The sequence below is a fragment of the Eptatretus burgeri genome, chromosome 18 (genome assembly GCF_056783735.1).
Source record: "Eptatretus burgeri isolate ZD-2024b chromosome 18, Ebu_testis_v1, whole genome shotgun sequence".
Lineage (NCBI taxonomy): Eukaryota > Metazoa > Chordata > Myxini > Myxiniformes > Myxinidae > Eptatretus > Eptatretus burgeri.
Genome location: NC_140978.1, coordinates 1,142,426 through 1,170,310, shown reverse-complemented (window position 1 = coordinate 1,170,310; position 27,885 = coordinate 1,142,426). Strand labels below are relative to the sequence as shown.

General features: G+C 48.5%; 1 protein-coding gene across 8 annotated transcripts in view; it reads right to left on the bottom strand.

Moving 5' to 3' along the window:
• The window catches only part of LOC147008457 (uncharacterized), a 55,527-nt gene that overhangs the window by 15,403 nt on the left and 12,239 nt on the right, over positions 1 to 27,885 (bottom strand). For 5 of the 8 annotated variants that reach the window (XM_085863909.1, XM_085863911.1, XM_085863908.1 and 2 more), the window contains exons 2-6: positions 23,218 to 23,289; positions 16,464 to 16,515; positions 14,304 to 15,708; positions 13,827 to 14,085; positions 2,867 to 3,063 (exon numbers count right to left, since the gene is read on the bottom strand). In XM_085863909.1, coding sequence (XP_085720035.1) covers positions 2,867 to 3,063; positions 13,827 to 14,085; positions 14,304 to 15,708; positions 16,464 to 16,515; positions 23,218 to 23,255 — 1,951 coding nt within the window. In that variant the 5' untranslated portion in view covers positions 23,256 to 23,289. Of the gene's footprint in view, positions 1 to 2,866; positions 3,064 to 13,826; positions 14,086 to 14,303; positions 15,709 to 16,463; positions 16,516 to 23,217; positions 23,318 to 24,886; positions 25,211 to 27,885 lie in introns of those variants that run through there. The other 3 variants (XM_085863910.1, XM_085863906.1, XM_085863912.1) reach the window with 2 other exon arrangements.

Here is a 27,885-nt window from a genome sequence, read left to right as displayed (position 1 = left end):
ATGACGGAAGATGCCCAGTCGGTGACTGGTTTTGGAGGCCAGTTTGGAAATGTGCTTTCCCAGGAAAGATCCTGGCATATTGTGAGACCCAAAAGCATGAATGAAAGGACTTCAAGAGCATTGTTTAGAAAGTAGATGGAAGGGGGGGGGGGCAAGGTGGAGTTCTGGATGGTCCTTACAGAGAGACATAATGAGAGAGTGAGATTTGTCAGGATTGAAAGACATGTTCCATGTGTTGGACCACCTTGTGATTTTATCCAGGTCTCCAGACAGTGAAGAGGCTGCTGCTTGCCGATCTGAGGGATGACAGATGCTGCGGCAGAGGGTGGAGTCATCAGCATAAATATAAAGAGGATTTTCCCAGAGAGTCAGAGAGATCATTGATGAAAACCAGAAAAAGAACAGGTCCCAGAACACTGCCTTGAGGAACTCCAGCCTGGACAGGAAGAGGGGATGAGAGAACTCCATCAAGGGCCACATGTTGGCTGTGACAGGAGAGGAAGCTGGTGAGCCATGAGTGGAGATGTCCTTGGATACCATAGGAAGAGAGTTTGGTGAGCAGGGCAGGGTGCTGGACCGCATCGAAAGCACATGATATGTCGAGGGAAATTGCTCTGATTTCATGTCCGGCATTGAGGATCTCCATCCATTGTTGGGAGAGCAGAAGCAGCATATCCAGGGTAGAGTGTCCTTGTCTGAATCCTAATTGATGATTGGAAATCAAGCCTTTTAAGAATAAGGATTTAATGTCTGAAGTGATGAAGGATTCCATAACCTTGCTGATGATTGGGAGAAGGCTGATTGGTCTGTCGTTGCAGGGATCTATTTTTGCACCTTTTCTATGCAGAGCAGGAATATTTGCTGATTTCCAAGCAGATGGCAGATGACCTTGAACAAATAAGAGGGTGAATATAACAGAGAGAGGGTGAGCAATCGACTTCCGTTTCCGTTTCTTGAGCAACGGTGGCGGTTCCTCTTCAGGTTCTCTGCCGTCTTTCTCAAATATGTTTTCCAGTTGATTTTGTCGCGTTTTACTGTCATTTTGTTATCTCTATGTTCACTGGGTGTCTTTAGTTTGGGCTTGGGTTAATTGTGGTGTTTTCGTCATCTTTTCATATCGGGTTTCCTTGAGGCCTCCCCTTTTTCTCATTTGTGTGCATGATCGTGCTTATTGTATTTTCTCCTTATTACCACAAGTTTTTATTTTCTCCACTTTTCCCTCCACCCTCTTTCCATCCTTCCTCAAAAAATAAAAATATCTTCTTCACATTATACCCCACGTAACCACGTGACTTCCTGTACCTCCTGCCAATGCACCATCCATTTTTATTGCCCCACATTCACCTTCATGATTTTCTTTCTTCAACCTTTCCTTCACCTAATCTTACATAATCTTACATAATCTTGAAAAAAAATATTATTCTTTTAACCTCTCACAATACACGTTCCATAACCACGTTTTTCTCCCCTATCTTCTTCCTCCTGTAACTTTTTGTCGAACTACCAGCTCGGGCAGGCAGTGGCGGGGAGGCGGGGTGCTCGGGCAGGCGGTGGCCGGGGTGCCTGGGCAGGCGGTGGGCGGGGTGCATCTGGCGGGCGGCGGGCGGCGGGCGGGGTGCATCTGGCGGGCGGCGGGCGGGGTGCTCGGGCGGGCGGCGGGCGGGGTGCTCGGGCGGGCGGGGTGCTCGGGCGGGCGGCGGGCGGGGTGCTCGGGCAGGCGGCGGGCGGGGTGCTCGGGCAGGCGGCGGGCGGGGTGCTCGGGCAGGCGGCGGGCGGGGGGCTCGGGCAGGCGGCGGGCGGGGGGGTCGGGCAGGCGGCGGGCGGGGTGCTCGGGCAGGCGGCGGGCGGGGTGCTCGGGCAGGCGGCGGGCGGGGTGCTCGGGCAGGCGGCGGGCGGGGTGCTCGGGCAGGCGGCGGGCGGGGTGCTCGGGCAGGCGGCGGGCGGGGTGCTCGGGCAGGCGGCGGGCGGGGTGCTCGGGCAGGGGGGCAGGCGGGCTGCTCGGGCAGGCGGCAGGCGGGGTGCTCGGGCAGGCGGGGTGCTCGGGCAGGCGGCAGGCGGGGTGCTCGGGCAGGCGGGGTGCTCGGGCAGGCGGCAGGCGGGGTGCTCGGGCAGGCGGGGTGCTCGGTGCTCGGGCAGGCGGCAGGCGGGGTGCTCGGGCAGGCGGCAGGCGGGGTGCTCGGGCAGGCGGCAGGCGGGGTGCTCGGGCAGGCGGCAGGCGGGGTGCTCGGGCAGGCAGTGGCCGGGGAGGCGGGGTGCTCGGGCAGGCAGTGGCCGGGGAGGCGGGGTACTCGGGCAGGCAGTGGCCGGGGAGGCTGGGTGCTCGGGCAGGCAGTGGCCGGGGAGGCTGGGTGCTCGGGCAGGCAGTGGCCGGGGAGGCTGGGTGCTCGGGCAGGCGGCAGGCGGGGTGCTCGGGCAGGCGGCAGGCGGGGTGCTCGGGCAGGCAGTGGCCGGGGAGGCGGGGTGCTCGGGCAGGCAGTGGCCGGGGAGGCGGGGTGCTCGGGCAGGCAGTGGCCGGGGAGGCGGGGTACTCGGGCAGGCAGTGGCCGGGGAGGCTGGGTGCTCGGGCAGGCAGTGGCCGGGGAGGCTGGGTGCTCGGGCAGGCAGTGGCCGGGGAGGCGGGGTGCTCGGGCAGGCAGTGGCCGGGGAGGCGGGGTGCTCGGGCAGGCAGTGGCCGGGGAGGCGGGGTACTCGGGCAGGCAGTGGCCGGGGAGGCTGGGTGCTCGGGCAGGCAGTGGCCTGGGAGGCGGGATGCTCTATCAAAAACATACACTCTACACGACCCCCCCCCAAATAAGCAATTTGTATCATCAGCTCTCAAGTTTTGCTTCACTGCTGTCAAGACCACAAGAATAGCCAATTTTCAAACCTTCAGGCACACTTTGGCAAGTGAGTTGTCCAAGTGAGGTCTTCGGCGGATTGGATGGAGGTTGGACGGAAAGTGAATCTTCTGATCGAGCTTGTGACACCACAGCATTGTCAGTGATGGTGCAAGTTGAGGTTGAACCGACGTGATTCAACTCTGCCAAACGTACTCCGACCTGCCTGCTCAGGCTCAGATAGTCTCTGGAACAATATATACAGATAATTTATGCGTTGCTGCCTTGCACCAAGAACAGCTAATAATGTATGGAAATGCATATTCTTCAACTGCATTGTGAAATAATACAGACAGCACATTTCTCCCCCAATTAAATCAATATGAAGCAAAGATGTAAACTTGCAATTAAGTTTAGGAATTCTAAGCATGATGAGTTTTGACAAAACCAAATTTGCAGCATATCATTAAACAAGAATCAAAGTCTCACTGCCAACTGGGTATCGTTAATATAAAAAAGCATTTCAGAGCTGCATCGAGCTCATCAGTGTACAATGCTTTCATACAGAGCTCACTGGAATAGCACTCCCCAACTCCAAGCGATTGCTCCTGATTCCCACCTTGTTCCTCTTGAGACAGACAGAAACAAGGCCTTCATCACCAATGCTATCTCAAGGGAGAAGGTGGATTCCTCAGGACTGTCATTCTTCCACTGGCAGAAAATTGGTGGGCTCTATTATATACAAGCTTGCATCTGGCCTTAATTCCACAATCCTCTCTTACCTCTGCCATAACTAACCCACTCTTGATCATACACATTCTTCAAGAAATCCTCACATGCTCAGCCTCCCAATATCCAAATCCAGACTGGTTGCTCACCTGCATTTCAGTTCCCTTATTCTCCCGATTGTGGAATTGTTTCTCTCTGTCCATTATCTCATCACCCTCATTTATGTTTTTCAAATGCACTGCCCATCACTCCCTCGTACGCTCACCCAAGCACATGCATGAGACTGACTCCATCTGTGAACTTTTAGACCAGGTTTCTCCCAATGGCAAAGCCTCCCTTCTGGACTTGTTGATGACCAACTTCTCTGTTAATATTTCCTGCTCTTCCTCTGCTTAATTGGATCATTTGTTCATGTGCTTGTGAAATTCAACATCTCTCTGGCTATTCTCAGACATCCACGTCAGCGCAGTCTTTGTGGTGTCTGGCAGTTCGCTTTGGCAGACTGGCAAGGACTGCAAGCAGCCATCTCATTTTCTCAGCTTGATATTAACTCAGCCTGGGGATACTTCCACAGAATCCTGCGCTCTCTCATTTGTACAGATACATCCCATCTTGTCTTGTCTTCACTTATCCTACTCTTCTTCCCACCCATGGAACACTAAATCCTGTAATGAAGTAGTTGCTTTGAAACAATTTGCCTTCTCTTACGAGAACACAAATCCGACCGAAGGCAATCTCAGCTCATCCGACAAAGCCCTCAACAAGTGCGTGTTCACACCAAGGAGAGCCAGAAAATAACATTTGGACAAAACTTCAAGATTGAACTTTCAAACTTGTTTCCTTCCTCTAGAACCTGGTAGTGCCTTGTTAAGTCTGTCTCTGGAGTATGCTCCCCCTCCACCCCTTTCCTCTCTTCAAATGACACCACAGTTGACTGTGCTATTGAGAAGGATGAATTCCTTAATTCTGTGTTTGCTTCCAAATCTTGTGTCATGAAACCCTCACTCTCTGCTCCCACCCTACCCAGTCATACCCAACTGCTCCTGGACTCTGTCTTTTATACCTGAGATGGTGGAGAAGTTTCTGGCAACCTTCGACTCTGCAACTGGACCAGACAGCATCAGCTGATCACATGTCCTAAATATACCCATCAGAAATGGGGAATCCCCCGCCATTGAAATAAAGGTTGACGCCCAGCCAGCCGGACGGACGGACGACCCGGGTGACAACAATATCCCCCTTCCGGCACGCGGTGGGGGATAAAAATATACCCATCAGAGATGGGGAATCCCCCGCCATTGAAATGAATGTTGACGCCCAGCCGGATGGATGGACGGACGGACAGCCGGACGACAACAATATCCCCCTTCCGCCACGTGGCGGGGGATAAAAACCTGTTATGCTGCTCTTGCAGTCCTTTCTGCTCTCTTCACATTATAACTTGCCCTTGGTCAACTTCTGGCTGTTTGAAAGTCACTGCATGACAAACATTATGCAAAAACCTATCCCCTTAACTACAACCCAATTAGCTTACTTCCAATCATCAGAAAGGTCATGTAATCCATCATCAGGTGACACAAAATAATTCCTCTCCTCCTCATCTCAGATAAATTCAGATTCAGACCTGGTCACTCTACCTTGTACATGCTGCTTCAACTCTCCCAGATATGGTGGAGGTCATCAATATCAGACATGAGATGGGGATGGTTTTCTGGACATGCACTACATGGCCAAAAGTTTGCAGACACCCCTTCTAATTAATGGATTCAGCTATTTCAGCCACACCCATTGCTGACAGGTGTATAAAATCAAGCACACAGCCTTACAATCTCCATGGACAAACATTGGCAGTAGAATGGGCTGTACTGAAGAGTTCAGTGACTTTCAATGTGGTACCATCATTGGATGCCACCTTTCCAACAAGTCAGTTCGTCAGATTTCTGCCCTGCTTGAGCTGCCCCAGTCAACTGTAATTGCTGTTATTGTGAAGTGGAAACGTCTCGGAGCAACAACAGCTCAGCTGCGAAGTGATAGGCCACACAAGCTCACAGAACCAGACCACCAAGTGCTGAAGTGCGTCGTGCAGAAAATTGCAACACTCACTACCGAGTTCCAAACTGCTTCTGGAAGAAAGGTCAGTACAAGCACTGTTCTTCTTGACAGCTTCATGAAATGGGTTTCCATGGGCGAACAGCTGCACACAAGCAGTAAGATCACTATGTGCAAGGCCAAGCGTTGGCTGGAGTGGTGTAAAGCTCACCGCCATAGGACTCTGGAGCAATGCAAGTGCGTTCTCTGGAGCAGTGCAAGTGCGTTCTCTGGAGTGACGAATCGCGCCTCATCATCTGGCAGTCCAACGGACAAATCTGGGTTTGGTAGATGCCAGGAGAATGCTACCTGTCCGAATGCATAGTGCCAACTGTAAAGTTTGTTGGAGAAGGAATAATGGTCTGGGACTGTTTTTCATGGTTTGGGCTTGGCCCCTTGGTTCCAGTGAAGGGAAATCACAACGCTACAGCATACAATTACATTCTCGACAATTCTGTTCTTCCAACTTTGTGGCAACAGTTTGGGGAAGGCCCTTTCCTGTTTCAGCATGACAATGGCCCTGGGCACAAAGCGAAGTCCATACATAAATGGTTTGTCGAGATTGGTGTGGAAGAACTTGACTGGCCTGCACAGAGCCCTGACTTCAACCCCATCAAACACCTTTTGGATGAATTGGAATGCCGACTGCTCGCCAGATCTCATCGCCCAACATCAGTGCCCAACCTCACTAATGCTCTTGTGGCTGAATGGAAGGAAATCCCCACAGCAATGTTCCAACATATAGTGGAAAGCCTTCCCAGAAGAGTGGAGGCTGTTATAGCAGCCAAGGGGGGACAAACTCCATATTAATGCCCATGCTTTTGGAATGAGATGTTGGACGAACAGGTGTCCACATACTTTTGGCCACGTAGTGTATCTCGAGCTTTCGATAGTGGGATCCTGCCTTGCTCTCCAAACACTCTGCCTATGGTATCCAAGGTCAAGTCCACACATGACTTCATGACTTACCATACTCTCGTAGCCAACATAAGACACTCAATGGGATCCTTTAATCTCCTATACTGAATCTTCATGCAGGATCTTTGTGACTCTGCAAAATCCACTTTATCTCTTTGCTGATGACTCCACCCTCTGCCATGGCATCCCTCATCCTTCAGATATGACTACAGCCTTTTCCCTCTTTGAATAAGTTTCAATCCTGAGAAACCTCACACTCTCACTCTTTCTTGAAAGGACCGTCTGGCAAACCCTCCCATCGACTTTCTTAACAATCCTCTTGAATAAGTTAATTCACTCAAACTTTTCTACCTCACTTTCATCCATGATCTTTCTTGGGCAAACTATACTTCTGAGTTGGACTCCAAAAGCCAGTTGCCAACTGGGCATACTCCATCGTGTCGGCCTTCCTTGGCACACCTGAACTGTCATATACCTACAATGTCTTCATCCACAGCTTGATGGAGTGCTGCTCTCCCCTCTGAGCTGGTGCCACTTCCTCATACCTTGCTCAGATTGACACCATGGACCGAGGCCTTCAAGATCATTGGAATCTCCTGTGATTAAGCTGAGTCTATGGGCCAATCACTTTCACATCGCAGGCAGGTCAGTGGTGTCTGTCTTCGACCACCTCCTTCCTGGTCTTGCACCCTCTTGCTATTCCCGTGCTCTGTCCCCCATTCATTGCCAGGTCAGGCCAGATTAGATGTGACTTGCTACAGGTACCATGTAAACCAACACGAACCTGTTTCATGGTCAAGTTGTCGGCGACTAATCAGTCTCCGCCACCAGGTTTCCTGGTGAGGAGGGTGGATGAAATGGAAACCCAGCAGGATTAAAAGTAAAACCTGTCAAAGAGCAGAGGAGCTCCTTGTGAGCCAATGGCCATCCATATCTAGTGTCTGTGAACATCCTCCTGCAGTTGGGTTACTGTTTTTTTGAGGATGGTAACAGGATTTTCACTCCAGCCAGCATAAAACCCTTCAGTCCACAAAATACAAGAAAAACGCAAAGAAAATTTAAAAACCACTCCGTGGGAGTACCTCCTGTGTGGCTGCCCTTCGCAGGGCCGCTCGCCGGATGACGGGATTGGGACAAAGCCTTCAGGACCCCCACTCTTTGATGATAGGAGGAAAACCACGGGGTAACTTTCCTGGGTCAGATTTCCGAAGTTTGTGTTGGGGTGGTGCTGAGGTGTCGTCCACCAAACGGTGGTCTCCTTGGGTTAACCTAAGGCGGTCCTTTTGGGTGAGTGCCTGGAATGTCCTATCACTAAGAGAGGATGATCACCTGTCTGCTATCTGTGCTCAAGTGTTTGAACATTGGTATTGCAGCACTCTCTATGGTTTGGAGACCAGATAATGGCGAAGTCATGGCGAGTGGTTACACCTCCTATTGGGCTGGTCAATTTGATGGTTACCATGCCCAAGGGAGTTGCTGCAGCTGTGTCCAATAAGCCGACTCCAATGATAATTGAGGTAACACCAGTCAACAAGCGTACTATGAGACTAAAGCATCATCACTTCTTGGGTGTCGTTTCCCTAGTCTCTGTATATGCTCCGACTGAGACGAGTGATCTCACCATGAAGGACGCATTCTGTGCAATGCATGAGTCTGTGGTTGATCATTGCCCCAGGCGAGATACTCTTCTCGTCTTGGGGGATTTCAATGCATCGAATGGAACTGATGGGGATGGTTATGAGACGTGTGTTGGTACCCATGGGTCTGGATCTGTGAACCAGAATAGCACCAAGTTCCTTGACTTTGCAAGAAGTCATGAACTGAGGGTGGTTGGTTCATGGTTTCAGCACCCACAGGCTCATCACTGGACTTGGTATTCCAACGCTGGTGGTGTGGCAAAGGAGATTGACAATGTGCTCGTTGATGGTCGCTGGAGGATGATCCAGAACTGCAGTGTACCAGAGTGCTCAATACTGAACAGAGGCTTGTGGTAGCAACGTTGAAGTTGCAGCTTAAATCCGGGAGAATGGTACCATCCCAGCCTAGGCTGGATAAAGCTCAAAGATGAGAGGGTCGCTGAGGAGTTTGCGAACAGGCTGAGTGGTGATTTGGGGGGTCTGGGTGTTTTGGGGAATCCTGAAGAGTTGTGGAGTGCCTTCAAGACCACCATCCTTGATGATGCCGGTGGAAGTCTTGGAACTCACCGTGGGGCAAAGAATAATTTTTAATCTCAAGGAACACTGGATACCATCGATCAGAGTCGCAGGGGCAGGCTGCATGGCAGAGCTGAACTGTTTAGGGCGTTGAGGCATAAAACTGTACGAGCGCTGAGGGTGGACAAGGAGGCCAATGTGCGAGGAATCTGTGAGGGGGTAGATAATCACCTGTGGTCAAGTGATTCTCATCCTGCTTACAGGAGAATTTGCGCATTGCGTTCCTCCAACACCGTCCCTCGGTGTACTGCAGTTAGAGCTTAGGGTGGATGGCTCTTGACAGAGGAGTTCAAAGTGAAGGCCCGCTGGGCCGGTTACTTTGAGCGCTGTACCAGGCTGATCCACCAGCTGTTGAGTTGAATGCCAGGGCTGTAACAATCCCTATTGCAAACCCTCCAATCAACTGTGATCCATCTTCGTTTGTGGAAACACAGGCTGTGGTGAATTGGTTGAAATGGGGAAAAGCTCCTGGGATCTGTGGCATCCATGCTGAACTTCAAGGTTGGTGGAAATGCTGTACTCAAGTTGTTGCATGCAGTTCTGTGCTCTGCCTGGAGGCATCATACCAACTGACTGGAAGAAGGGCCTTGTTGTCTCCCTCTGGAAAGGGAAGTGTGATTGCCAGGCCTGAAACTACCGAGGGGTGATGCTGCTCTCGGTGTCGGGCAAGTTATTTGCTAGAATTATTTTTGATATGGTTTGCCACCATCTGCTTGAGCACCAGCACCCAGAGCAGTCAGGCTTTACACCAAAGAGGTCAACGATTGACCGTATCCTTGCTCTTCGGGTCCTCACCGAACGCAGACAAGAGTTTCGGCAGGGGCTGCTTGCAGCCTATGTTGATCTCTGTAAAGCATTTGATTCAGTGAATCTGGATGCCCTCTGGAGAATTCTTGGTCTTCATGGGGTGCCACCAAAACTGATCAATCTGATGTCTGAAATACATTCTGGTATCGAGAGTTCTGCGAGATGTGATGATACCATCTCGCACTCATTTCCAGTTGTTACTGGAGTTTGTCAGGGGTGTGTATTGGCCCCCCTCACTTTACAGCGCTTGTCTAGACTGGATTCTGGGGATGATGTCGGAGAGATCTAGAGTGTACGAGGAGAGACGGTCCCCTCCCCCGCACGACGTACACCCGAAGCGTGGCGACCTGGCCTTGGTACCGCACAAACACGTCTGCCATCCCGACTGGCGTTATCTTCTCGCGGGTGTACGTGAACAGCGTGAGGTTGGACCTGATAAGCTTCAGGCCGTTGAGTCTACGCGCGGTCTGTTCGCCGATGATCGACACCGCCGCTCCCGTATCGACCTGGAACGTGATCGGCGTTTTGTTCACTTCGATTTCCACTGTCATCGGGCGCGCCGCCGCCGGGCCAATTGAAAACAGGCCCATAAACGGTCACCGGTTCCGCCCCGGGTCGCCTCGCACATCGCCGTCCATGACCCTAACGGTGGCCGGCACCCCACGGCACACACGCTTCAGATGACCCACCTTGTGACAATTCAAACACACGGTGCCTTTATACGGGCACGCACGGCGCAGGTGTCGACCTCCGCATCCCAAACACGTCCGCGGGGCCAATTCGCCGCACGTGCAGCCGCGCGGCGATGTCCGACCCGCACCAAACGTCAAGCGTGCGTCCCGGGGCGCTCGCGACCCCGCGTGGCCGGTGATGGCTCTAACATCCCCGCGAGTCTGCTCGACCGCTGTTGCCGTGCTGACCGCCGAGTCGAATGTAATGGCTTCACCCTTCAGCCGTAGAACCGCTGAAACCATCTTCGCATCTTGTAAACCAGCGATAAAACGATCTCTGAGCCGCGCTGGACGCTCCCCCGCCGTGAACTTGCAGGCCATGGAAGAATGCTTAATCCGCGCCACAAAATCAGCGACGCGTTCCTCTGCCCCTTTCGAGAGGCGATCGAACTGGTATAGAGCGAGCTGTAATGACTTCCCCGGCGCCATGTGTGCTTTCATCTTCTCCACAATGTCCCGAAACGACAGCCCGTCATCACGGGGTTTGTCCGGCGCCACCAAATCACTCAGTAGTCGATAATGCTCCGCCGAAAGCGAAGCGAGCAAGATCGACTTCTGTTTGCTCGCGTCGACCACATCATTCGCGTGGAAATAGCATCCCAATTGCTCCGAAAACAATTCGAAGTCGTCTCCGACGAAAACGAGCACATGTCCGTTTTCAACCATCCTCGTCGCCAACTAGAGTGTACGAGGTGCAGTGGAACACGAGAAGCAAGCGTGCCAGCATCAACTCCGCTTTACTGCGCAACCGGAAGTACATTCCTGCCACCCCTAGCGGGCGAGGCATGATATACGAAAACCCAATCACGTGATACAGCACAAGATCAAGCTGCGGTATATCATTTAGGAGTGTCAAGATCTCTGACCTTGATTTCGCAGATGATGCAGTCATCTTTTCAGACTCTGGATATCCTTTTGGGGGCCCTTGAGGCGCTGAATGAGGAGTCTGAGCCGCTGGGATTAAGGGTTTTCTGTGTCAAAACTAAGATCCAGGCTTTCAATGACAACTTCGATGCTGATATCTTGTCTGTACCTGTTTGAGGTGAAGATATTGAGGTCACGGAGGGATTCACTTACCTTGGCAGTGATATTCATGACTCTGCTGGCTGTGAGCCAGAGGTCAATAGACTTCTGGGTCGGGCCTGGGGAGTCATGGATTCACTGGATCATGGGGTGTGGCGCTGTCTGTGCTGGTGCAGGAGGACGAAAGTCTGAGTCTTCAGGTCATTGGTGCTTCCAGTCTTGCTCTACCGATATGAGAGTTGGACTCTGACCAGGCATCTGAGACCGAGACTTAATTCCATTGGTACCAGGTCTCTCCGGAGAATCCTTGGCTGTTGCTGGTCAGACTTTGTCCAACGAGCGGTTGCTGAGAGAGACTCAAATGAGATTTGTTACCTGCATAGCCTGTGAGCGTCAGTTGCGGCTGTTTAGCCATGTGACTCATTTTCCTGACGCTGATCCTGCTCACCAGATTCGCTCAGCGAGGGACCCTCGTGGTTGCAGCAGGTTGAACGGCATCTCGAGGAGTTGGGGATGGGCCAGGCATCTGTTTGGGGGATGGCCAGACAGAGGCCTCTGGAGTACCGGTGGAAAGGACACAGCGACACGCTGCTCTGGCGCATGCTCCCATATCTGACCTGACCTGTCCCCCAGGTTTCTGCAGAGCACACATGGTCCACCATCAATCCCTCCTGGTGAAACTCCCAAAATCCAGAATCACTCCACACTAGGGTGTACCATTTTGCAATAGTAGTTGCTGGAATGAAGCACTATGTGCCTATCAATTTCACTTGTGAAGTTAGGTGATTGACCAAAGTTTGAAAATTTTCCCGCCTTTTTTGACCACGGGCCATTTTGAAATTTCAGGAAAAATCCATATTTTTGGAAATAATATTGATTTTTGAATATTTAAAAATATTTCTCTGTGTTTAAATGGCCGAATGCACTTCAGGAGGCACCAGTATGATAGTAAGTACCCGTAAATATTATTCACAACTTGTCCCAACATTTTGAGAAGGGGTTGCCATTTTGGAATTTCACTGAAATCCCATATTTTGACAATTATTGCACGGCACATTGTTAGGCATTTACAGAATATCAGTAGTAGCGTTTTCATAAAGACATTATTAAAGACAAATGAGAGCATGATCAATTAATTATGAGAACAACCAAATATGTTTTAAGCGACATGGTTTTCATATATGACAACATAAAAATCTAGCAAACAAGCAACCACATAGATATCTTATAGAGAACATAGCGTTTGTTTTGTATAGTCTGGGTAAAGCTTCCTCTGCTCTTCCACGCACTGTAGCAATGCTTGACGTTGTTTCTCGTCATTGCACATATGAATAAAGTCAGACACAAGCTTAATTCCTCTTTCAGCTCGATCATTTACGACACGCAAAGAATTAGCACTTTCGCAAAATTTCGTGTAGCTTGCGAACTTGTCCCACATAGCCACAGGAGCCCTGACCATTGGTCAGTCAAGGTTTATCTGCAAGTACACAAAGAATTTAAAAAAAAAAAAATTTTTTTCATTAGATATACACAAAATATACGATTTTCACTGAATTTCCAAAATGGCAACCCCTTCTCAAAATGTCGGGAAAAGTTTGTGAATAATATTTACGGGAACTTACTATCATAATGGTGCCTACTGAAGTGCATTCGGCCATCCAAGCACAGAGAAATATATATTTTTAAAATATTCAAAAATCAATATTATTTCCAAAAATATGGATTTTTCCTGAAATTTCAAAATGGCGGCCCGCGGTCAAAAAAGGCGGGAAAATTTTCAAACTTTGGTCGATCACCTAACTTCACCAGTGGAATCGATAGGCACATAGTGCTTCATTCCAGCAACTACTTTTGCAAAAGTGGTACACCATACTCCAACCTCCACTCATTCGTTCCTCTTTTCTCCCACCTGTGGAACCAATTTCCATGTCCTCTTTAATCTCAATCTGCCCTCTAGGGGTTCAAGACAGCTGTTAACCACCATCTCAGATCATCCCCAATCCAAAACCATTATCTTTTCTACCCCCGTTAACTCCTTCCAAGCCAAGCTCTTTCCAAGTTTGCAAAAAAAAAATTTACTTCCTGAGAGTTTGCTTCTGTATCCATCGTATCCCCTTCGTGCATCCTCCCATAGCCCTCATTCTTCCCCAGATTCCTTACTTCTCCAAGTCTCCCCCTATTTTGGCCCTAAACCCTGCTGTTGGCGTTTTCCCGCTCCATTTCTCCTGTTCCTTTTTTTTCTGTTGCATCTGGATCGGCTCTGTGTTCCAGCTCCTCTACAAGCCTCAACAGTGTATGAAAATATTAAAAAATAAAAAAAAACAGGGCAAGTGTATCCAAAAACCTGCTAAATGTTTTTTCTGCCATGTTTTGTCTCTTCATGGATGGAGAAACAATGTCAGTACAATCAATATGGCACATTACAGTGGATGTGCTTTTGTAATCTTTTTTTTTCCACAAATCAAATATGATGAAATGGTCACCTCTCCAGAACATCCTACCTGTGCAGCTCACGCATTTCTGCCTGCAGAAGGTTCCTCTCCTTCTCTACAGTACAAAGACAGGCAGAAAGCAGCAAACGCTCTTCTTCCCAGCGCAGTCCATCAACCTCGAGCTGGTGCCGTGCTGCGGCCTCACTCGCTAGCTCTCGCTGCAATGCACTCCGCTCCTCTATTAGACCATGTATGGCAAGGCTCAGAGGGGTCGATACATCACCCGGGTAGGAGGGGAAACCCCTCTGCTGGGGCGGCCCTGCAGAGCCTGCATCGATAAGCAGTCACAATAACAAGGTTATTACAAAGAAGATGCTTTTGCTCTAAGCTATCATTATGCTTATTGGCAATCAGATAACACTTCCAATCATGCCTCTGGCAACTTTTCGGCAGAGGCATAAAAATTTTAGTTGCTGAGCAATTTCACAATATTAAACAACAAACAAAGCCAGCAGATAAGTCCTGGGAAGTTCAGTTTGTTCTCACCATCCTGTTGGTGCACCACAGGCTCGTATTGATCTCGTAGTTCAGCCAGTTGACGATCTTTATTGGCCAATTCAACTTCCAAGGCCCTTTTCTCTTTATCCACTAATTGGTACCTCGCATGTTCATCACAATCACTCAGCACCTCATTCTGTCCAGCAATACACCCTTCCTGACGACGCTCTTCCACCAACTGCTGCTCGGCCTCTGCCCTCGCAGCTCGCTCCGACTCTAGTTCTTGCTCAAGCGTCTGCTTTTCAAGCAAGACTGTTTGGAATGTGCCACGTTCTTTCTCAAGAACTCCAGCATGCAAGCGAAGGTCCTCGTAACGGTGAAGCAGACGCTTCAGCTCTTTCAAATAAACTCTATTCAAGCGTTTTGTCTCTGCCAGTCTGACCTTTACATCTTCCAGATTGGTATCAACACTGTGCATGCGATGTTTCAATGTGCTGTAATTTCGAACAAAAGACTGCATGCTGGCTTGCTGTTGAACCAGTTCTGATTCGAGCTCGCATTTCTCCTTCTCTAATTGACATACTTTCACTGCAAGACCCTCATGAGCAGATTTGCCTTCACTTTCCCACCCCAAAACATTGGCATGTTCATCCTCCAGTTGAAATCCTGTTATCTCAACGGCACTTTTCAATCCGATATTGCCACCTCCAGTGTGCTGCAGCAAACCTCCTTCGTCAATCATCAAACAATGGCCCATCTCTCGGCTTCTGCTTTCCAACCTTCCACGCAGCACCATGTTCGCCTTTTCTAAAGCCGACACAGCATCTTGCAGCCTTTCTGTAGTTTTCTCCAACTCGATGAGGCGCTGACTCTCCTTCCCATCACCATGTGCAGGGTCTCTTCCGAGGTCACAGTCTCTTTCTCGAAGTCGAGCGACCTCACGTGCCAAAAGAAGTTCACGATGTTGTGCTTGCACAAGTTCCTCTTGCAGATGCTCACTTGCAAAGCTTATGGCCTCCAGCAATGTCCAAAGCTCATCTTGCATTTCCCCAGAGGCACCTATTTCTAGTGCATGGCAAAGGTCCTCTTTCTTTGTCAAATGTCCTTTGGCTTCTTCTCCCAATTGCCCCAAACTTGAAAATAGACTGGCTTTGCTACAGTTTTCACCACCTGATTCAGGGGTCGATTCACCATTATCCCAACCCTGTAACGAGTCCATGCAGTTACCATTTCTGAAAGTGGGAATACATCCTTTTTGTGGGTTACATGAGTGATCAACATGAAGTACCCTATTGTTATTGGAAAGTGAAGCAGCATCATCAGCACCACGCTTCTGTGTTGGAATTGCACTCGATGTACCAATCTCAATCATGCTAGCCATATCACCTCGTAAAAACTCAGGTGAGCCGAGCATACTGGAAACACCACCAGCTTCTGGATCGTGCTGATCCTCCTGGCAAAGGCAAAACGTAATGCATTGAACCAAATCGCCCCATAAAGTTAGGATACACAAGGTGATCACAGGTTTGTCTGTCAAGGTAAATATTGGAACATAATATATACATATTCAAAACCCTACATAGACAAGGTGATTAAACAAATTTGGCATATACAAAAAAGTTTGTTGACCATAATTCCAAGTGGATTTGCAATAGAGGATGTTTTAAAAGCATTTTACTGCAATCTTAAAATAAAATAAAAACCACACATGCACACACTCCATTTCATCCAAAACATAACATTTCCCTTGCCATTTTTTATACAGTCTCCTATGCTATCTGATGTCTTCCTTTTTTACTTTTTTCTTTTTATTATACTTGTTGGAATCCAGAGTGACCGGTTTGGAATCCAAACTGATGGTCAGATGTCCAGCTTTTTGAAAATTGAAAAGGCTTGACATCAGCAGTGGTGATGGATTCCATGACACTGCATCAGTGGCACAGCCACACTCCCAGCAATGATACAACCAGCAGTCTTAGGCTGTATATACAATGAATGAATTCACTAACATTGCCAGATGGTGAAAAGCACATGTGAAAAATATATTGGGATGGAGGGGGGGGGGAGCAGGAGCTTAAAAAAACGTTTACATAATTAATAATTGAAATTTGCACATCGCAACCCCCTCCTTCTTTCCCATGTGTACATAATAAATAGGTGGCCTCATGATAACTTATTCATGTCTTCCAAATTTATTTTTCTGGTTACCTGAACAATAGCTTGCATGGAAGGGTTCTTCGCTTGTCTGCCCACAGGGCAGCTGTCTGCAAAAGGAGAAAGAAAAAAGAATTAAAGGCTTTGTTGTTGTTGGGGATTTTTAGGGAGGGGGGGTACATACCCAAAGTGCACAGTGACAATAAATTTTCCCTACTTAAGGAGAGCAATTTACTGCATCCCATTATCAGAAGAAAGTCCCTGCAGCTGCAATACTCAAGGTCCAATGATTATTGCAAAAAGGAACACACACCTGCCATGAGCAAACAAACTGGAGGCTGTATGTAAAATACAAACTGTACAATCATCAAGCCTGTTTCATCCTCAAGTGCAGAAACAGAAAAGAAAAATAGAAATCTGCTCCCATCTGGGAAAACATTTAATTGTGAAATCATTTCTATTAAACCAAGTACGTTAACGCAAACTCGAAGACCATACATATATACATATATATTGCAGTTTTGCGAAACCGGCACTCCCCCGAGGCAATGGAACACAACATACAGCAGTTCCCAAGACAGTAGTCGTTTTAGGTAGCCCTTCCCTTCGGTGGAGTGGGTTCATGGGACAATGTGCGTTGCGAGGGCTTTAGCTAGTGCTTTTTCTTTCCTTTACCCATTTTTCATGCTATACATTAGTTTGCTTTGCGGCACACACGAACCTCTCCTTCCTTCACGCACACATGCACACCAAGGACCACAGCGACAGGGGCACCTCATTTGCATATGTGCACCATTATCCCACAGACGTTACACTTCAGACTTCACGAGACTCGAACCCCAATGTTGAAACATTTCATACACCACCACAACGCCTTTGTGAAACATCACCACACCATCAGACCACAACACACGCTCGCTTACCTTCACCATTAACAGCCACCGAATAACCAACAACCACGATGCTACACCACCACTGCCATCTCACAACCAGCATCAACCACCGACATTCATCACCTCTCTCTGGACTGGCAGGAGACGGGGGAGTCCAACGCACCATCGTAGATACTCGAGTCTGGATGTTCTGGCGTCTAACTTAGGGCATGAGCATGTGTGAGACTCGATTCAACGTCGTGTAGAAAGCCCTAGCGCTCCGCTCAATTACAGCCCTCATTGGGTGTTCAGCATGTGTTCATGACCGGAGAGCGCAAAGCGACAGGCTATTTTTGCTGCCGAATCTTCACATTGGCTGAGCTAGCACCGGGGTAATCATCCATACACGACTGAGGGTGCTGACAAACACCCATCACTCCACCTGATCCGCTTCCAAGCATCACCCCCAAGGGATTATAAAGAAGGGCTTGGTTCAATGGCTGAGCAATCTTGGGGTCACAGTGCGGTGAACAGCAGAGCTTGATGGAGCGAGTGGAACGGAGCGGAACAGAGCCTACAGAGCTGAGTGCGGAACAAGCGGGAAAACCAGATGCCAGACCGGAAACAGTTTAGATAAACCTCAGCATTTACAAGTACAGACCACTTTACGCTTCACTTCAGAACTATCTTCTCACACGTTCTTTGCTTTGTTTCCAACCCCCTTGATCCACATCTTTGCACCTTCCTCTCCGCACTTCATTTGCATATCTCGGCACCCCTCACCACACCTCCTTCTGACCATGCACCAAAATACCCTCAGTTTTTCTCCCCTACTTCCCCCTCCTCAGGGACTGGGCTTGTGTTGGTCCATCGACCTCACCTGCTAAAAGGTCAAAACCACCTCAAAGTCTGTCTCCGTCTCCGTCTCCGTCTCCGTCTCCGTCTCCGTCTCCGTAACTTCTTCTGGAAATGATTCTGATGGTGCCTGTCATGTTAATATACGTTTAGAATGGGTTAATCTCTGTCTCTCCGTCTCTCTCTGTCTCTCTGTCTATGTCTCTCTCTGAGACTGAGAGAGACTGAGACTGAGAGAGAGTCTCAGTCTCTGTCTCTGTCTCTCTTATAAATAATTGCATTTGGTTTGCCGCACTTCACCAATCCTTGCTTTCCCTGCTATACATATTTTCTTTTGTAATAAATCCCTTGCTGATTGTGCCACATTTCTTTCCTCGCCCTTGCTGTAAATATATTGCTTTCATTGTCAATGTACCCAGTTCGTAGTGTCTTTTCCTCCATTGGTCTAGCATAGTCCACACGTAGTGTTAGCCAGGAAGTTATACCCCACTGATTGTCTCGACACATTAGCCAGGAGACAGTGAGAGGCAAATAATGGGACTTTGAAACAGTAAAAAGGAAGAGTGGAAGAACAGGGCAGCATAACCTTAGAGTATCCAACACAGTGCATGGATTTACAAGACCTGTTTGGTGTGTAGGTTTCAAGCTGATCAAAAACCACACACGCACGAACTGCTCCTCCCACAATATATCTGAACACTGCAGAACACAAATCACATTTTCTGATTTCCAAAAACCTCCAGTTTTTGCAGTTCTTGGTAAAATATTATGCCGTCTCAACCAATCAAATTTGCCGCTCAGCATTGGGGAATATCAACATTCAAACCAAATTCTGGCTCATCGGGAATAAAGATTGCGCTCAGAAATGCAAAGCAAGAGTTATTTAAAAAAAATAAAAAGCCCTCTTTCCCATGCCCTTTTCTCAAGACTGTGTGGGGTAAAGTGTTCTTTGAACTCTAGTTCTTTACTCTTTTTTTTTTTTGTTTCATAATAAATGTTTTTGCTGACAGTCCTTTATAATCCTCTGTTCATCAATCATATTGAGCTGTTTTGTGCTGTCACAGATAAAAAGTATTGTTACGGTTGTGGAAATTCGCAAACCACCATTCAGGTCCCGTAGGTGAGATATCTCTGTAAGTACATGTGTAGTTAGCCCAAACCCGTTGTATAGAGGGATTTTATGTGATCCATCCGGGCTGCGACGCTTTGAGTCAGTCGTTTTTCTTTCTCTATCTTTTATTTCAAATAAAAACCAACGAGGACGCTCGGTGGGCTTTTCGCACCATTCTTCTCCGCACTTGGTGTGAGGGGAGAGAAGCGAGGGGAGGGCAGCTGACGCTCGATTGGTGGATGCGTGGTGTGACGCGGCCAGGGAGGAGGAACACCCCTCTTCGAGACCTTTCTCGAAGCACCTCGAAGGGGGGTGGAGCAAAGAACGGGGCGGAGCAACAGGGCGGAGCTCCGAGGATATAAAAGTCGGAGACGGGGGAAGCAGTTTGGTAGGTGCTCTTGCTTGGTAGATGCTCTTGCTTGGTCAATGCTCTTGCTGGTCAATGCTCTTGCTTGGTGGATGCTCTTGCTTCGTGGTTGCTCTCGTCTTCCGGCTCGCTCGTCCTGGTGGCCGCTGGCCGGGTCTTTTGTGGGGCAGTTGTAAGACCCTGCTGGCGGGAAGGAGCGTCCGCCATTCCCCTCTCCCGACTTTGGCCATCCACGCTTCCCCCCCCCCCTCTATCCACGCTGGGATAGCGCCGAACACTCGGTCCGTAGCGTCGAGTGGCCAACACGTGCAGGCGCGAGGCACGCAGGAGAGGACTCGCCTCCCACGCTCGGGAACGGAGTCGCGGCCAGGCGGGACCACGTCGACGGACGTCGGAGAGGGACTCGACACGCTCAGGGAAGTCGCGACTTCCATTTCTTTTGGGTTCTGTGTTAACGTGTGTGTGTGGCGCCAGTCTGGTGAAGTAAAACTGTTAAGTGTTGCCGTGTGTCGGTCTTAATCGGTTGTAGCTCTGCGTCGTCGTTGCTTTATTGTTTTTCGTATTACATTTGCTCTTTGTGCATAATTGTTTTAATTGCTATATGTGTGCTCTGTGTCGGTGTGAATAAAGTGTTTGCATGTTGAATTGTTCCCCGTTTCGCTGCGTCCTTTTCTTTGGTTGAATCTCCATCTTGCTTCACGTCATGGGTTCGTCGTGGGCTTAATACGCCCGATAATTAATTGGAACCGTCGAGGCCGACGATAACACCGCTCGGTTATCCTGATAGTACGGAACGGACCGCTTAAGCGGCCGGTGTCCGGAGTCGACCTGCGGCGAGGTGCGATCGCCCGGTCTACCATCCGCGTGGGTACTTAGGTTGGTCGAGTTTGGCGAACAACCCTATCCCACGTGGGTGGCCGATTAGCACGATCGTGGTGAGGCCAAAAGGCCCACCCGTGACTAGCTCCCGGCGTTGGTCCAAGAGGGTCACGACAGAATTGTCCGTCCGGTGGGCGACGTGCCGCGATTCGAGTCACGTGGCCAATCGCACGCCGGCGAGCGCGAATTCGCAACAGTATTAATGTCCATTGAATACATTACCGTATTTTTCAGCGTATAAACCGCACTTTTTTTAATCGGAAAAAAAAGGAAAAAGTTGGGGGTGTGGTTAATACACAGGTATAGAAAATAAATAAATAAAGAAGTCTGTCTTAAAAATGATCGATGCTTAATTTCAATTCTATTCCCAATGAACACTCTTTTTGTAGCAGTCAGAACTGCTGTTCAGCTCAATTCCACCATTTAAATTTTCAAAGTCGGTTCAGGTTAAGAGTGCAGTGTTTATTTAACCGCGTGCGGAAATTGAATAGAGCCACACTTGGAAACATCCGGAGACACCCGAAGTTTAGGTGCATGGCGTATCTAGAGCATCGCGGCTCTGAAAACGCCATTATAAACGCAACACAAGAAGAATATCTAGATCAGAAACACAAAAGAAGAACACCTGATCTCACATCAAAAGAAGAATTATTCACAAAAGCTAGAGTCTAATAACGGAGCACCCACCTCGAAAAAGCTTGCGCGCAATGCGACGATCAACACTACTGGTCATGAGAAGGACCGATTCACCGTCATGCTCGCCTGCACTGCAGACGGTGGTAAGCTTCCCGCGTATGTCATGTTGAAGAGGAAGACAATGCCCAAAGACAAGTTTCTAGCCAGTGTCATTGTCCGTGTGCAGCAGAAAGGGGTGGATAGACGAGGGACTAGTTCAGGACTGGGTGCGCGGTCTGGAGTGGTAGGTCAGATGGCAGTCTCTCCTGACGAGGGAGCATGCTTGTCCTGGATGCGTTCAGTTGTCACAAGACTGACACCAAAGCGCTGCTCCGTCAGACCAACACCGATATAGTCGTCATCCTCGGCGGAATGACGTCGCTCATGCAGCCCCTCGATATGTCCATCAACAAGCCGTTCAAGGATGGGCTACGTCGCCGTTTCATCGGAATTACATGTGTAGTTTCTGAGAAGAAAGCAAATACCTCTTTTGGGGGGCAACCCCGTAGACCCCCTTGGGGCCCCGAGTTTTTTTTTTAATGCCATGAACAAACTTTAGTACATAAAGGGTGATGAAGGTTGTGGTAAAGTTTCATCGAAATCGTATGTGTAGTTTCAGAAAAGAAGTTGCAAGTATTTGTGGACAGAGAGACGGACAGACAGCGAGCCATCCCATAAGCTCCCCAGAACTATGTTCCAGGTGAGCTATAAAAAAAACAGGAAAAAAAGAAGACTTAAGGCCATTATCGGTTATTACACAAGACACAACCCAAATGACAAAATACACAACATACATAAAGCTGCATTTCAAAGTGCATGCCAACAGAAAGCCTGCCATAATTAATACAGAGAAAACAAGAATTTTCACACAGGGGTGTAAACACAAAGCAAACTGGACTTTCAACATTGTTCATTCATTTAATTGGCTCAAAATAGCTTCCTGCAAAGCCATGTAGACATTACGTCAAAGCAAACGATGCAAAGCAAAACTCTCATGTGCAATGGAATGAAGAACCAGTCAGACTCGTGAAGGATAGTGTCGAACCGCTTTGGTGGACAGGTAGAACGATGAATGAAATTGATGGAATGTTGATCGACGTATGCTAACTGAACGTGGGAAGCAAGGAGAAGTTGACACTTCGGGACTCTTTTGCTCCGACAAAGAGCTAATGACCAAAACGTTGCTTGGCAGATGTAAATTAGCGTTCTTTTTATTTTATCCATCGTTTTATAACATAAAATGGCAGTATTGTAAAACTATATGAAAAACATTTTTAGACTTGAAGGGCACTCGGTGGAGCGCATACCTCCGCCACGCAATGCCTGATCCACGAGAACATATTGGGCCCAATACATTTTTTTAAATATCATGCTGTATCAGTGCTATATCAAAAATTAAATAATTCTCGTATCCAGATCCAGATTTTCACCAAAATCGAATCGATTCTTCCTTGTCACACACCCAACCTGTCCACCAAGTTTCACCTGAATCCGTCCACAACTTTTTGAGATATCGTGCTATATATAGTTTTTAGCCCAATCTCTCAATGGTGAAGAATCACTTTTAAAATTATAGTCGTCGGATCCGGATCCGGATCTTCACCAAGATCTAATCAGTTTGTCCTTGTCACACACCCAACCTATCCACAAAATTTCATCCGGATCCGTCCACAACTTTTTGAGATACCCTGTACACAAACAGACAAATAGACACAGACAAAGGGGGAGAAAACAACCTCCTTCACCTTCGGTGGTGGAGGTAATAAAATGCTGAGCCCTGTTCCTACAACATCTTTCGAGACTCAAAATAACTGTTGTCCATCTTTCTATTCTAGTTATGCACTATCACAACTCAAAAGCTCCATCTTGATAATATTTCACTCTTCGGTGACGACCTCAAGACAAATCACCCGTGCTATGTATTTTATGTCACAACAGCAGAAGTATTTCATTCAGTACGTTAAAACGCCACAAAGGAAAACCTTTCTACGTACAATTGTAACAAAATTCATTTTTATCAACCAACCAGTGATAAAATGCTCACGCCACTTGCCTGATGACATCGGCTCTCTTCCAATGGCAGACATAACTTAACGGTTCTTCATTGTCATCTCATTCTGCCTGCAGCAACAAAGAGCAAGAAGCCATTCTGGTGAGGCACAGAAAATGGGAACATTAGTGTACGATTCACACATCCTCATTTAAAAATGGAACAATCCATAATGCTCATTTCACTCTATAGTCTTTGCCAAACATTGGCCACAATTTTATGCTTCAAGCTTTTCCACCCCCCCCCCCCCACCCTCATCTACTTTCTTAACAATCCTCTTGAAGAAGTCCTTTCATTCAAGCTTCTGGGTCTCACTATTTGCCATGACCTTTCTTGGGAAAGCCACATTTCCAACCTGGCCTCCAAAGCCAGTCGCCGAATGGGCATCCTCCGTCGTGCAAAGTCCTTCCTGGGCCCACCTGAGCTCCTGACCACATACAAAGCTTTCACCCGCAGCCTCATGGAGTACTGCTCTCCCCTCTGGGCTGGTGCTCCCACCTCTCACCTTTGGGCCTCTCACTCTCACTGCAGGCAGGTTGGTGGTCTTTCTGTCTTCTACCATATCCTCTCTGGTATCACCCCCCCCCCCGCTCTGTCTGCGATATGCCCCCCCTCATCCCGCATACATATTTCCACAGCGCACTCAAGTTCCACCAGCATTCCCCTTCTGGTAAATCTACCAAAATCAAGAATCACTGCTCACGTTCACCTCTTTCATTCCTCTTTTTTCCCCACCCTTGGAACAAACTCCCACACTCTTCAATCCCACCCTCCCTTCCACGTCTTCAAAACAGCTGTTCACCACCTCTTTTATCCAAAACCAAAACCTCCATCCAAAACCATGATCTTTTCTACCCCCGTCAATCCACCCCAAACCTACCTCCTTCAAATTCCCTGCTTTCCTTCCTGAAAGTCCCTGTTGTGCAAGGACCTGAAAGTCCCTGTAATGTCCATCTTGTTTACCCTCTGTACCCCATCCAATCCCTCTCCCTTCCACAGATCTCCTAATGTCTCTGTTCCCCACTGTTTTTACCTTCCCTCTCCACCCCCTTGTCTCCTGCTCACCTTGTGCATTGTGTGTTAGCCCTCATTGGAGCCTCGACAATGTATACAAAAAAAAATAGTGAAGAATCACTTTAAAAATTCTCGTAATTGGATCCGGAATGAGACCTTCACAAAAATCGAATCGATTCTTCCTTGTCACACACCCAACATGTCCACCAAGTTTCATCCAAATCCGTCCACAACTTTTTGAGATATCGTGCTATATATCGTTTTTGTCACCATCTCTTAATGGTGAAGAATCATTTTAAAATCCGAGTAGATCCGGATCCAGATCTTCACGAAAATCTAGTCCGTTCGTCCTTGTTACACAACGAACCTGTCCACAAAATTTCATCCGGATCCGTCCACAACTTTTTGAGATATCCTGTACACAGACAGACAGACAGACAGACAGACAAACACACAGAAAGGGGTGAAAACATAACCTCCTTCACCTTCGGTGGCAGAAGTAACTAGTGAATTCATAGAACAGCTTACCCAACACAGCTTTCAAGTTGGGTCAGACCCCGACATCCGCGATCTCGCTAGCCACATACCCAACATATTCGTCGGTCATAAAGTGTGACCTGCTTCCACATCCAATCTCGTCTTCAATTATCTTACCCGTCCTCCCGCTCTTGGTCCTCTGAATCCTGTGGTGAGGCTGTTGCTTTGAAACAACTTGGATTCTCCTCCTGGGAAGCAAATCCGACTGAAGGCAACCTCAGATCATTCCACAAAGCTCACAAGTGTGTGTCTCCTCTCAGGAGAACAAACACCAACATCTGACCAATCTCAAGGATGAGCTTTCAAACTCGTCTCCCTCCTCGAAAACCTGGTGGTGCCTTGTCAAGTCCGTCACTGGTGTATGCTCCCCTCACTTCAAATGGCACCACAGCCGACTCCGCTCGTGAGAAGGCCGAATGCCTCAATTCTGTGTTTGCTTCCAAATCTTGTGTCCCAACCCTCAACCCCCTCCCCCTCTGTGTACTCATCATTCCCATTCATACCCAATTGCTCCTGAATTCTGCATCTTTTGCCCCTGAAAAGGGGGAAAAGCTTCTGACAACCCTCAACTCTGGCTGATGCCACTGGATAAGATGGCATCAGCTCACCTGTCCCAAAGACCTGCTCTGCTGCTCTTGCCCTTTTCACCCTGTACTTTACCATTGGTCAACTTCCAGCCGCTTGGAAATCAGCCAACATCACAGCGTTACATAAAAAGGTGCAAAACCAATCCCCTTAACTACAGCCCAATGAGCTTGACAAAAAACCATCAGCAAGATCATGGAATCCATCATCACAGTCGACATAAAATCATTCCTTTTCTCCAACAGCCTCATCTTAGATCAATTCAGATTCAGACCTGGTCACTCTACCTTGGACATGCTGTTTTTACTCTCCCAACCATGGATGGAGTCCCTCAATACCAGACATGAGATCAGGGCCATCTCTGGACACATCTCAAGTTTTTGATACAGTTTGGCATCCTGCCCTTGTCTACAAACTGTCTGCCCATGGAATCCAGCCAACTCCACTCTCGGAATACTGACTTCCTCCCCTCTCGAAGCAAACGTGTGGCTCTCAACGGAACCCTTTCATCTCCTCACCGTCAAGGCTGGAGTACCCCCAAGGCAGTGGTCTCGGCCCCATGTTATTCCTTTTCTTAATCGATGATCTCACTGACTCCCTGGAAAATCCTCTTTATCTCTTTGTTGATGACTGATAACTCCACTCTCTGCCACCACATCTCTCATCCTTCTGACAGACAGACAGGCAGCAGCTTCCACCCTCTCCTCAGACCTTGACAAAAATCACAAACTGGTCAAACACAATTTTGCTTAAGTGTTCATATTGTCCACCCTTTACGTACTCCCCTACCCCTCATAGTTACTGCGTCTCTTCAATGTCTGTATCCATCTACTTTCTCCCTCCGCTCTGATTTTTGTTGTCGTTTGTATACCTTGTCGAGGCTCATGTGAGAGCTAACACAAAACGCACAGCAAGGGGGACATGAGACAAGAGGGGCGGGAGTGGGAAGGACAAAACCGTGGGGAACAAAGACATCAGGAGATCTGTGGAAGGGAGAGGGATGGGGTGGGGAACATGGGGAATACAAGATGGACATTACAGGGACTTTCAGGAAGGAAAGCAGGGAATTTGATGTAGGTGGGCTTGGGGTAGATTAACGGGGGTAGAAAAGATCAAGGATTTGGATGGGGGATGATAAGAGGTGGTGGTGAACAGCTGTGTTGAAGGCCTGGTGGGAAGAATGGGATTGAATAGAGTGAGGGAGTTTATTCCAAAGGCGGGAAAAAAAAGAGGAATGAAAGAGTGAAGGTGAGCAGTGATTTGTGATTTTGTTAGTTTTACCAGAAGGGGGTTGTTGGCGGACCTTGAGCGCCCTGCGGAAATGTGGTGGGGACAAATCGCAGAGAGAGCAGGGGGGTGAGGCTGGAGAGGAGACAGTAGAAGACAGAAAGACCACCGACCAACCTGTGGTGATTGAGTGAGAGGCCCAAAGACTCAGCTTCATCGCGGTAGATGCCAATGATCCAAAATGCCCTGGTTTCCACAGCGTGAAGCCGAGAAAGGTGGGAGGCAGGAGCACCAGGCCAGAGGGCAGAGCAGTACTCCATCAGGCTGCAGACGAAAGCTTTGTAAGTTGTCAGGAGCTCAGGTGAGCCGAGGAAGGACTTTGCACGACGGAGGATTCCCAGTCGGCGACTGGTTTTGGAGGCCAGGTTGGAAATGTGGCTTTCCCAGGAAAAATCATGGTAGATAGTGAGACCCAGAAGCTTGAAAGAAAAGACTTCTTCCAGAGGATTGTTGAGAAAGTGGATGGGGGAGTTTCCTAAACGGTCCTTTCGGAGAGACATAATGAGAGTGTGAGATTTGTCTGGATTGAAAGACATGTTCCACATGTTGGACCAGTTTGTTATTTTACCCCGATCTGCAGTGAGCGAAGAAGCTGATGCTTGCCGGTCTGAGGGATGACCGATGGTACGGCAGAGGGTGGAGTCATCAGCAAAGAGACAAAGAGGATTTTCCAGAGTCAGAGACATCATTGATGAAAACCAGAAAAAGAACAGGGCCCACAACGCTGTCTTGAGGAACTCCAGCCTGGACAGGAAGAGGGGATGAAAGAACTCCATTTAGGGCCAGACGTTGTCTGCGACAGGAGAGGAAGTCTGCGAGCCATGAGTGGAGATGGCCTTGGATACCATAGGAAGAAAGTTTGGTGAGCAGGGCAGGGTGCCAGATCATGTCAAAAGCACGTGATATGTCTCAGGATATGGCTCTGATTTAATGTATGGCATCGAGGACCTCCATCCATTGTTGGGAGAGCAGAACCAGCATATCCAGGGTAGAGTGACCTGGTCTGAATCCAGATTGATGATCGGAAATCAAGCCATTGGAGAAGAGGAAGGATTTAATGTCTGAAGCGATGATGGATTCCATAATGTTGCTGATGATTGGGAGAAGGCTGATTGGTCTGTAGTTGCAGGGATCTGTTTTTGCACCTTTTTTATGCAGGGCAGTGATGTTTGCTGATTTCCAAGCAGATGGCAGATGACCTTGAGCAAATGAGAGGGAGAATAGAACAGCGAGAGGGTGAGCAA